Source organism: Rhincodon typus, chromosome 9 (assembly GCF_021869965.1).
Source record: "Rhincodon typus isolate 14 chromosome 9, sRhiTyp1.1, whole genome shotgun sequence".
Taxonomy (NCBI): Eukaryota; Metazoa; Chordata; class Chondrichthyes; order Orectolobiformes; family Rhincodontidae; genus Rhincodon; species Rhincodon typus.
Window position 1 is genome coordinate 63,267,695 of NC_063340.1, and position 12,417 is coordinate 63,280,111.

Consider the following 12,417-nt stretch of genomic DNA (forward strand, 5'->3'; position numbering starts at 1 on the left):
GGAGAGAGAGGTATTAGAGATGGTCCAGGTGAACTTAAGGTTGGGGTGGAAGGTTTTGGTGAAGTGGATGAACTGTTCGAGCACCTCGTGGGAGCAAGAGGTGGAGCCGATACAGTCATCAATGTAACGGAGGAAGAGGTGGGGTTTAGGGCCAGTGTAGGTACGGAAGAGGGATTGTTCCACGTAACCTACGAAGAGGCAGGCATAGCTTGGGCCCACGCGGGTACCCATGGCCACCCCCTTTGTCTGTAGGAAGTGGGAGGAATTGAAAGAGAAGTTGTTGAGGGTGAGGACGAGTTCGGCTAAGCCGACGAGGGTGTCAGTGGAGGGGGACTGGTCGGGCCTGCGGGACAGGAAGAAGCGGAGGGCCTTTAGGCCATCTGTATGGGGAATGCAGGTGTATAGGGACTGGACGTCCATGGTAAAGATGAGGTGTTGGGGACCAGGGAATTGGAAGTTCTAGAGGAGGTGGAGGGCGTGGGTGGTGTCACAGACATAGGTAGGGAGTTCCTGGACCAAGGGGGAGAAAATGGAGTCAAGATAGGTGGAGATAAGTTCGGTGGGGCAGGAGCAGGTGGAGTCAATGGGTTGACCAGGGCAGTCTGGTTTGTGGATGTTGGGAAGGAGATAGAAGCGGGCGGTGCGGGGTTGGGGAACGATGAGGTTGGAGGCTACTTACTAACCTCATCCCACCCCCTTGACCTGTCTGTCCTCCCTGGACTGACCTATCTCCTCCCTAACTCCCCACCTACACTCACCTTTACTGGCTCCATCCCCGCTTCTTTGACCTGTCTCTCTCCTCTCCACCTATCTTCTCCTCTATCCATCTTTTATCCACCTCCCCCTCTCTCCCTATTTATTTCAGAACCCCCTTCCCCTCCCCCATTTCTGAAGAAGGGTCTAGGCCCGAAACGACAGCCTTCCTGCTCCTCTGATGCTGCTTGGCCTGCTGTGTTCATCCAGCTCTACACCTTGTTATCTCAGATTCTCCAGCATCTGCAGTTCCTACTATCTCTAAGATCTAAAGAAACATCTTTCCATTTTGGGTGTAAACCATGGCAACTAGCATAAAAGCCATGAAAGGAAAAAATAAATTCTACCATTAAATCTGCCAACACTTGGACAGATGTATGAGAATTCACCAAAAAATACAGGAGAATTTAAATATACTAACTTTAAAAAAAAACTGACTAAACTAGTCCTTATTTAGAATGACTTAGAATAAAATTCAAACTTACTGAGTTGCCAACCAGACTTTGGCCCTGGTACAAGCTATGATGTCATGTAACTCTTGGGGAAGGCTTGAATTCATCCTTTGTTTTGAGTCAAAGTAAGACCGCAGTAAATGAAGTGACTGAATAAATGAAAGCAAAACAACAAGTTATTGGCTCCACTGACAGCATTTGCTTAATTTACTACAATTCCAATCTTGGCAGCAGACAACTATGTGACAACTCTTCAACATTTTCTCGAAACTAACTTGAAAGACACATAAAAGACTGTGGTTTACAGCTAAAGGTAATTACAATTTGTAATGAAATCCACAGAGGGTACTATGATAGCCTTTAATTTAAAGTATTAATTTTGGAAGCAATATCTCTGTAAACCGTCCTTCAGGGAAAGAAATCTGCCAATCTTACCTGGACTGTCCAATTTGTAACTCTAGGCTCACAACAAGTGGGTGACTTTTAACTGTTCCCTGAAATACAGTGTAGACTAGAAAGCCACTCAATTGTATCCAAATGCTAGAAAGAGTGTCATATGAACAAAAATGGATATAACAACTGCTTCAACCTTGGCATCAGATACAACAAAAATAAAATCCATCCAGCCAACTCTGCAAAGTGTCTGCCTGGTAAGTGTTTGGTGACGTGAACCACAGACAACTGAAGCACTAGCCTGACATAACCATACTCATTGAATCACTTTTCAGCTAATGTACAAATCTCTATCGCTATCCTGGGTACATCTTGTCCCATTCCACCACTAGGACAGACCTATCAGGAAGTGACAGACTCAAGACTGCAGTCTCACGATATTCGGACAGATATGAGCAAGGTTATCTCCTACTGATTACACCTTCCCACTGAAAATCACTTGAAAGAAACACTGAATATCACTTGAAAATAACACTGACAGTAGCAAGGACGCAGAATGTACCTGTCAGAATGATGTCAAAACCCATCATCAAGCATGGCCAAGTTAAGAGTTTAGAAAGACAATCTGTCGCACAGGGCCTGCAGCAGGTGCGACAATAATCAAAGGAAAACCCTGCTCAGAGTAAACGGGCTGGGCGTTAGCACACTGACCAGAAGCAGAACCGGAGAAGCCATATAAGTACTGTGGCTACAAGATTAAGTTAGAAGCTAGAACCCCTCAACAATGATCTCACCTCCTGAGTTTCCAGTGCTTGTCTATTATCTACAAGGCACAAATCAAGAGAGTGTGTTGGAATATTTCTCACTTGCCTTAAGAATGCAGCTCCAACAGCACTCAAGAAGCTTGACATCATTTAGGACCAAGTAGCTCGCTTACCTGGGACCATTTCCACAAACATTCACATCCTCCACTACCAATGTCAGTCGCAACAGTGTGTGCCACCGACAAGACGCACTGTAGAAATTTTACAAGAACCCTTAAACAGAACCTTCCAAACCCATGACCACTACCATTTACAAAGAGAAAGGTAGCAGGTAAACGGAAACATCACCGCTTGCATACCCAAAATAAAGATGCCAACCTTGTGAAGGTACAACACAATTGGGACAGTGTGCACATTAAAAAGGTAGGCGATGGCCTAGTGGTATTGTCGCTGGTCTATTAATCCAGAAACTCAGCTGATGTTCAGGGGACCCGGGTTCAAATCCTGCCACGATAGATGATGGAATTTGAATTCAATAAAAAAAATCTGGATCACCATGAAATCATTGTCGATTGTTGGAAAAACCCATCTTGTTCACTAATGACCTTCCGGTAAGGAAATCTGCCATCTTAACTTGGTCTGGTCTATATGTGACTCCAGACCTACAGCAACATGGCTGACTCTCAGTTGCCCTCCAAAATGGACTAGCAAGCCATTCAGTTGTACCAATTGCTACAAAGTCTGAAAGAAATGAAACTGGACAGATCATCTGGCATCGACCTAGGCACCAGAAAAGACAATGGCAGAAATAGCCCTGTTGACCCTCCTCCATAACATTTGGATGCTAGTGCCAAAATTGGGACAGCTGTCTCCCAGACTAGTTAAGCAACAGCCTGACATTGTAAGGTATGTTTCTGAGAGTATGACTATGTCCTGTCTCACTGGCAGGACAAACCCAGCAGAGGTGGCAGCCCAGTGGGAGCTGCTCTGGGAGTCCTCAACTTTGACTCTGGACCCCATGAAGTCTCATGGCTTCAGGTTAAACATGGGCAAGGAAACCTGATTACCACATACTGTCCTCCCTCAGCTGATGAATCAGTACTCCTCCATGTTGAACAACACTTGGAGGAAGCACGGAGGATGGCAAGGTCACAAAATGTACTCTGGGTGGGAGATTTCAATGTCCATCACCAAGAGTGGCTCGGCAGCAGTACTACTGATCGAGCTGGTCGGGTCCTAAAAGACACAGCTGCTAGACTGGGCCTGTGGTAGGTTGCGAGGGAACCAAGAACAGAAAAAAACATACTTGACTCATCCTTACCGATTTGCCAGCTGCAGTTGCATCTGTCCATGACAGTATTGGTAAGAGTGACCACCACCCAGTCCTTGTGGAGACGCAGTCCCGCCTTCACTTTGAGAATAACTTCCATCGTGTTGTGTGGCACTATCACCGTGCTAAATGGGACAGACTTTGCAAAGATCGAGCAACTCAAGACTGGGCATCCATGAGGTGCTGTGGGCCATCAACAGCAGCAGAATTGTACTCCAGTACAATCTGTAACTTCATGGCCCAGCATATCCCCCACTCAACCATTACCATCAAGCCAGGGGATCAACCCTGGTTCAATGGAAAGTGCAGGAGGATATGCCAGAAGCAGCACGAGGCATACCTGAAGATGAGGTGTCAACCTGGTAAAGCCACCAAACAGGACTATTTGCATGCCAAACAGCATAAGCAGAAGTGACAGGCAGAGCTGAGCTATCCACGACCAATGGATCAGATCTAAGCTCTGCAGTCCCGCCACATCCAGTTGTGAATGGTGGTGGACAATTAAACAACTCAATCAAAGAGGAGGCTCCAGAAATATCCCCATCCTTGATGATCGAGAAACCCAGCACATCAGTGCAAAAGATAAGGCTGAAGCTTTCGCTACAATCTTCAGCCAGAAGTGCCAAGTGCATGATCCATTTCGGCCTCCTCCAGTGGTCCCCAGAATCACAGATATCACTCTTCAGCCAATTCTTGATATCACTTGGAGTGAATCGAAACGGTTGGTGACACTGGATACTGCAAAGGCCACAGGCCCTGACGATGTTCCAGCAATAGTACCGAAGACCTGTGCTCCAGAACTTGCCGCTCCCCTAGCCAAGCTGTTCCAGTACAGTTACAACACTGGTATCTACGCGACAATGTGGAAAATTATCCACGTATATCCTGTACATAAAACGCAACCAACATAAAATCCAACCCGGCCAATTACCGCATCATCAGTTTACTCTCAATCATCAGTAAAGTGATGGAAGGTGTCATTAACAGTGCTATCAAGCAGCACCTGCTCAGCAATAAACCTGCTCAGTGACACCCAGTTTGGGTTCCATCAGGGCCACTCAGCTCCTGACCTCATTCCAGCTTTGGTTCAAACATGGAGAAAAGAGCTGAATTCCAGAGGTGAAGTGAGAGTGACAGCCCTTGTCATCAAGGCTGCATTTGACTGGGTGTGGCATCAAGGAGCCCTAGGAAAACTGGAATCAATGGTATCAGGGACCAAACTCTCCAGTAGTTAGAGTCATACCTGACACATAGGAAGTGGTCGTGGTTGTTGGAGGTCAATCATCACAGCTGCAGAACATCTCTGCAGGAATTTCTCAGGGTAGCGTCCTCAGCCCAACCACCTTCAGTTGCTTCATCAATGACCTTCCCTCCACCATAAGGTCAGAAGTGGGGATATTTGCTGATGATTGCACAATGTTCAGCACCATTCGCGACTCCTCAGATACTGAAGCAGTTCATTTTCAAATGCAACAAGTTCTGGACAATATCCAGGCTTGGGCTGACAAGTGGCAAGTAACATTTGCACCACACAAACGCCAGGCTACCACTATCACAAATAAGAGACAATCTAACCACCACTTGGCATTCAATAGTGTTACCATCACTGAATCCCCCACCATCAACATCCTGGGGTTATCATTGACCAGAAACTCAACTGGACTCACCACATATAGCCACTGTGTTTAAGAGCAGTTCATAATCTAGGAATACTGCAGTGAGTAATTCACCTCCTGACTCCTCAAAGCCTGTCCACCATCTACAAGGCACAAGTCTGGAGTGTGATGGAATACTCCCCACTTGCCTGGATGAGTGCAGCCCCAACAACACTCAAGAAACTTGACACCATCCAGGACAAAGCAGCCTGCTTGATTGGCACTACATCCACAAGCATCCACTCCCTTCACCACCGATGCTCTGTATCAGCAGTGTGTACTATTTGCAAAATGCACTGCAGAAATTCACCAAAGATCCTCAGACAGCACCTTACAAACCCACGACCACTTCCATCTAGAAGGACAAGGGCAGCAGATATATGGGAACACCATCACCTTCAACTTCAAGCCATCCTGATTTGGAAATATGTCACCATTTCTTCACTGTTACTCGGTCAAAATCCTGGAATTCCCTCCTTAATGGCATTGTGGGTCAACCCACTGCAGGTGGACTGCAGCAGTTCAAGAAGGCAGCTCACTACCACCTTCCCAAGGGCAACTTGGGACGGGCAATAAATGCTGGCCACCCAGCAACGTGCACGGCCCACAAATGAATAAAAGCTGCATCAGATAGCAAACAATGCTAGGCAACTGCACAATGATCAGATCAGATCAATCATTTGCTATCCTGAATAGTGGTGGACAATTAAACAACAAATATAACAGTCTTATATAAGTAAAATGTTTAGCATTTATCTTCTGCAAGTCTATTGAGGTCAAATGTAAAGCCGATGACATTATAGTCATATCTGGTAGCCATAATAATCCAGACTTTGCAGTGGTAATGGCAGAGAAACTGCCAGCGTTTTCCATCAATACTTCACTTGAAGTAGGCAGCATCTTTAGGAACTTGCTCATAAGCAGAATAACACAGAAAACCAGAAGTTGCTGTCAGTGATTCAATCCTCTTCCAAAGGCCGCGCTTTAAGACCATCATCCAAAAGCAGTGAATAGGGGAAACATTCCCTTTTATGTTGCTGGTCTTGGAGTAAAAACCCCAGGAAAAAGTTTTACTTCATTGACTGAGGGTTATCTATGTTTTTAAACAGTGTACTAACTTCATAATTTCTGTTAAAAACCTATCAGTCACCGTAAAAATTTAAATTTGCATTTGTAGAATGGCAATGCCATTATCAAAAATCTGCAGTTTTAAAATGTTGTCTTCACTTCTATTTGAATTATTTGGTAATATTAAAGATAAATAAAGAATGAAGTTATTCAATATTTTAAACTTTGTTTTGCCGTCTGATTAGCTGCTAATTCAGCTTGCCTAGGACTCCAAGAGGACCCTGTAGTGCCACGTTGGTGAACTGACTTGCCTCTATCCTTGACACATCGTCAATGTATCAAAGCATTCTGCTGGGTGCCTGGAGATAGCCTTGATTTGGCACGAGATTTAAACTATAACAGGAAAGGGAAGTCATGCCACAAAAGATTGCTTTATCTGTTGGCAGCTTTCTTTGATGTCAGCCACAAATGCAGTTGTTTCATTGTTGATCATAAAATCTAGTCTAATTTATTGAAACGTCATCACCAGACAGTAACTTGTTATAGGTTGACCCATCAACGTCACAGGAATGCAATGAAAATACAAAAAAACTCTGAAACCCATTTCAAAATATATCCGGATCAGTTTCAAAACTCAATCCACAATCACAAAAACTCTGTTTAAGCCACACATTTTCTTCATCCTCTAACTGTAATTAAGAAAGGATTGGTCAATTAAGCATCTGCCAAGCCCTTGTCATTCTTCATCAATTTGATATCTCCACCTGAGAGATATTCGCTTTCTCCAAAGCTAATTCCCCCGTTGGAAAACCACCTGGCAAACATCAGCTCAGAGTGCAAAAATGTGAATAGATCAACATAACAGCGACTAAAAATAAATTTCATTGATGAATGTTAATAAAAGTTACTTTCATTTATATGCTTATCTGATTACTCAACCATCATAAAGAACTTCATATTCAATTAATAGCTTTCAAGAACTCTATTCCCAAGTATCTAAATTGACAACAATTCAAGAAGAGTTCCAGCTGCCCATCTCAAGTTCCAGCTGTATAGCAATGAGCTAAAAAAAAAAATCAGGAAATCTGTTTGTAGTGGTATTGATTGAAGTCAAAATGTTGGCCAAGACAACAGGAAATCTCACATTTTATTTGAAATGGTGCGTGGGTCCCACACATTAGCTTGGCTTGGTGGTAGCATTCTCGCTTCTGAATCAGAATGTTATGGGCTCCAAATATATAATTTAGATTTCAATCCAATACATTACTAAAGAAGTGCTGCACTATATGCAAACTTTCAAACGAGATGTTAAGCCAAGGTCCTGCCTGTCTCCTAAATTGGAATTGGAAGTATTTGAAAAAGAGAGCTCACCGTGTGGCTTGACTAACATTTACACATTAAAAAATTTAGATTAGATGATGTCAGGATAGCATATTGCCTTCCCTAAAGGGAGTTAGTGAACCAGATGAGCTTTTATGACAATTGATCATAGTTTCATGGAGCGCAATTTCCTCCTGCCTATAGTTGGTTGGAAGAGCAAATAATTTGGTCAGTTGGGCCCAGAGAGATGGTCACCCTTTCTTGCCACCTCAACAATTAAGTGCTAGGTGAGAAGATCAATCAAGGACTCGTTAATTAAAGCCCTTAACTTGCCACCAGCCTGATTTACTTGCCTTTTCAGCTGGAAATCTGGAAAAGTCACACAATACCAGGTTATAGTCCAACAGGTTTACTTAAAATCATAAACTCTCGAAGCGCTGCTCCTTTGCCAGGTGGACTGGAGGGAGGTGCACAGGCACAGAATATATAGGTAGTTATATATTGTGCTCATGTACCTTCGTCCACTCCACCTGAAGGAGCAGCACTCCAAAAGTTGGTGATTTTAAATAAACCTGTTGGACAATAACCTGGTGTCTTTTGACTTCTGATTTTGTCCACTCCAGTCCAACACCGGCATCTCCACATCACGGCAGGAAAAGTGGCTAATTTCTGGTTGACCTCTGATTGACTGGTAGTTTCTAGCAAGGTGGGGCTTCAACATCAACGCTGAGGCCGGCAAATCACTGAGAACCTCCTTGGTCAGCTTTTGACAAGCTGAATGAGCTTGATCTGGCAAGCTCTCTTACTGATGGCTGCAAAGAGTCAGTTGCCACTGAATACACTCTGGGTTACTAGTTCAATGAAATTATCACTAGACCACCACCTCCCATGTTATGATTGAAATATGTTAAGTAGCAATTTTAAAAAATCAATTTGAAACAAGTAGATGACAGATGCCAACTCTCACAATTTCATTGTACTATTGCATTTCAGCAAATGTCTTGTCCAATAAATGGTGTAAATGACCAACTAAGTAAGAACTTTGTTTTGCATTAAAATTTGCTCAATTTCCATGTAAAATACTGTTACTTACGCTTCTATCCTTAACAGAGGTCAATCAGTTCACTAAAACTGCACCACAGAGTGTTATTAGAAACAAGTGCACTAATCTTATACTGTTTCTTAACCAATCAAAACTTTGCAAAGGTGTTTCTTACAACAACGACTACACTTCATTAGAATTTCATTGACTGAGTTACTCAGTGGTCTTAAAAAGTGCTATGCAAATGCAATTTCTTATTAGAGAATGTTAAGCTATGTCACAAGAATACTCAGCGAGGAAAGGTCTGTTATAAAGGAAAGTCAATATTTGGTGCATCACTCTTGTTAATCTAGACTAATTGCGTGCTGTATTTCATTCAGATTGTGGTATAAAATTTAAAGCATACCATTTCCAAAACACAGAGAAAGAGATTCCTTCTTTTTTCAAAGAATTGAATTTGCTTAAGGTTTTTTCTGTCTTAATATGATGCCCCCAATTCACTTCAAAATCAAGTGCAATTTAAATTTGGATTTTAGTCAGTGAACAAAAGCATATCACAACATTGAGATTAAGTCCTTACGTTTTTGTAAAAGGTGGTATTAATGTTAATAATTCAGTCATTCTAAGTTTGCTTTTCATGTTATTAATTTGATATAGCACAAAAGATGTTTGTGTGCTTACAGTATATTTGACCATCTTATACTGCGGCTTTTGTAACAGTAATAGATTTCAGAGTTAGGGGACGAGATGGGGAGACAAATGTATGTGGGTTTTGAACATGACCCAAAATGGGAATCAACTGAAAAGGTTTGCAAATGTTTCTTTGTGCAGAATCTATACCTTTACCATTTGGATTAAAAGTTCACTATTAAAATAAGAATCACAATAAAACAAAACCCTGGCTTAAGCAAGCTTTGGTCAATCTTAGATTGGAGCTCTCTTTTGTGCTAAATGTATTAATTTTAGCCTGGGGAGCTTAACAGCCATTACAGCTATTTATGCAGGCCAGAAAGGAATGAGGATCCTACCTGATAATTCCTGCCAAAAAATGCATTTGCGCAGACATCAGGCTACGATTTGTTCAGGCCTGGATGTGAAGCCCTCACTAACTTGTATCAGTAAAGAATAGCCAGTGTTTTTTGTTTACTTTTATTCACAAACTGCAGATTTCCATAAGAAAAACCAAAATATTGCTGGAAAAGGACATGTGCTGAGGGTTTTATTGTGCACTCAGCAGGACAAATGTAAAAATGCCAAAATTCAAATAATCATAATTTATACTAATCCTAACCCTATCGCAGGAGAAAATCATGTGGATCATTGGCAATTGAACTCCAAATGGCTGTGGCACTGCTACAGAGAAAGAAACAGGGAATCAGGCTCCCCATGCTCCTAGGTAAAGAAGGAATAATCATTTTTTTGTTATAGAGCTTAGGGAAGCTTCCTGAAATTTGCTTTTAACAAAACTGCAAATCTCCTGATATCAAGAAGGAATTGCACGTAACCATAACAAATTAACCAGTGTGCATGTGCATTGCCTAAGTATCAGGAGGACAACAGTAATAGCATCACATGTAATATACACACACAGGAATGGGGATGTACAATCGATTATGTCATGAAGGTATTTCACTAATGTTTTTAATTTATTCAATCAAACAAATAACAGGCACAAAAAACCAGATGAAAAAATTATTTTTCTCACTGTCAGTCTAACAATGGATTATATTTGACTTTTTCTGGCCACTGGCTATAAAAAAATGACGACATCTCAGAAGTCAGCAATAGAGAAACGTAGAAGTGGCAAGAATTGTGATGAAAGAAAAATTGTACCCATTCACGTTTAAGGAGAGGTGGTGATGCAATAGTAATATCACTGGACAAGTGATCCTGAAACCCAGTCTAATGTTCTGGAGATGTGGGTTTGAATCACGCTATAGCAGATGGTGAAATATGAATTCAATAAAATCTGGAATGGAAAGCTAGTCCAATACCAACCATGTAAGCATTGTTGATCATCATAAAAATATAACTGGTTCATTAATGCTCTTTAGTGAAGAGCATCTACTGTCTGTATCTGCTCTGGCTGACATGTGATTCCAGATCTACAGCAATGAAGTTAACTATTTATTGCTCTCTGAAATGGCCCACGGAGCCATGGAGTGGGGTGGGGTGGGGGCAAGGTGAGGCAGCGAGAGGAGGGGAGGGGTTGGGGTGGGATAGCTCGACTAGCACACATCGAGAAACAACAGCTCAGGGAAAAACAGCCCCACATTTCAACTACCAAATAATGACATGGACTTATCCCAGTGCTCTGACCAAGATCTTCGTGGTTTCCTTGCAAAAACATCAAGCCATGACTCTCAAACCATCATAGCAGTATCATTGCGTAATGGAAACATATCAAGACCACAATGAACGAAGATAAATACAAAGATAGTATAACCAAGTACCTTTACAACCCTAAACTCGATACCTGACCATTATCTATAACTACCAAAATGTGGAGGTGCTGGTGTTCGACAGTATGAACAAAATCAGAAGTCATATGACACCAGGTTACAGTCCAACAGGTTTATTTGAAATCACAAGCTTTTTGAGCGCTGCTCCTTTGACAGGGCTTCACCTGATGATGGTACACTGCTCTGAAAGCTTGTGATTTCAAATAAACCTGTTGGACTATAACCTAGTGTCATGTGATTTCTGACGTTATCTATGGCTGGTGGAACATAACAGGAAAGGGCAAGGCCACTGGTGGCAACTTCTATACGTTTAGATTTTTCTGTCTTGTGTGTTTCTGGACCCATCACAAGGCAACAGCACAGCTTTTATTTTTCATGCACTGATCTACTAACCCCACTTTTTTCCATGGCAGGGGGTTTCAAAACTTCATTCAAAATGCACTCAAACAAACTGGTCTCCAGACTCTCTGGTACAAAGCCTAGAAAAACTGTTTTAAAAAAATGAAACGAAAACCATCCCCTCCCACCCCAAACATAAAAATAAGTTAACCTTAAAGTTATACACTGTTCCAAAAAAATTGAAGAATTTTGCTGTGCACACATTAATTGCTTACATTTATGACACTGATTACACTTCAAAAGTATTGAAATTGTGAAAGACAAATAAATACAAGTTCTTTCATTCTTTTAAATCCTGTGAAAGGAGGTACTAAATGTCTATATGGTGGATGCAAAGTTCCATTCTGCTCATTTCTGAAAAGGATCAAACAGAAGAAATGCAGAAAATCCCTATTTTTGTCTCAGCCAGCTAGGCAAAGTACTTGAAATCCCCGCTTCTCATGGAATCATATCTCAGCAAAATACCAATGCCTTCTTGAGGTGACTGTATTAGGCAAAGGAAAGGTTAACAAACAGTGGTTTATGAGGTTTCTGTTGGCACATCAATACCTTGTTAGTTCATGCAGAATTGTAAGGTAGTCTTTGTTAATTCGCTCGTGGGATCTAGTTCTACAGGATCACATCACTGCTGGCAATAACTTACTGAACTTTGCAGAATATCAGATTACATGGCTCTAAATATAATTAACAGAATCTAATAGTACAGGAATTGAAAATGAAAGGAAAAAGGAACTTAGGAATTACTGTATTTGGAATTTTTAAAAATGCAAGTCCATGTA

At 41.8% G+C, this 12,417-nt stretch overlaps 1 protein-coding gene across 1 annotated transcript in view; it reads right to left on the reverse strand.

Annotated features, from left to right (window-relative positions):
- Nucleotides 1-12,417, reverse strand: part of thada (THADA armadillo repeat containing) — a 256,405-nt gene that overhangs the window by 34,507 nt on the left and 209,481 nt on the right. The window contains exon 29 of the mRNA XM_048601335.1: nt 1,239-1,354. Within this exon, the coding sequence (XP_048457292.1) occupies nt 1,239-1,354 (116 nt within the window). The remainder of the gene's footprint in view (nt 1-1,238; nt 1,355-12,417) is intronic.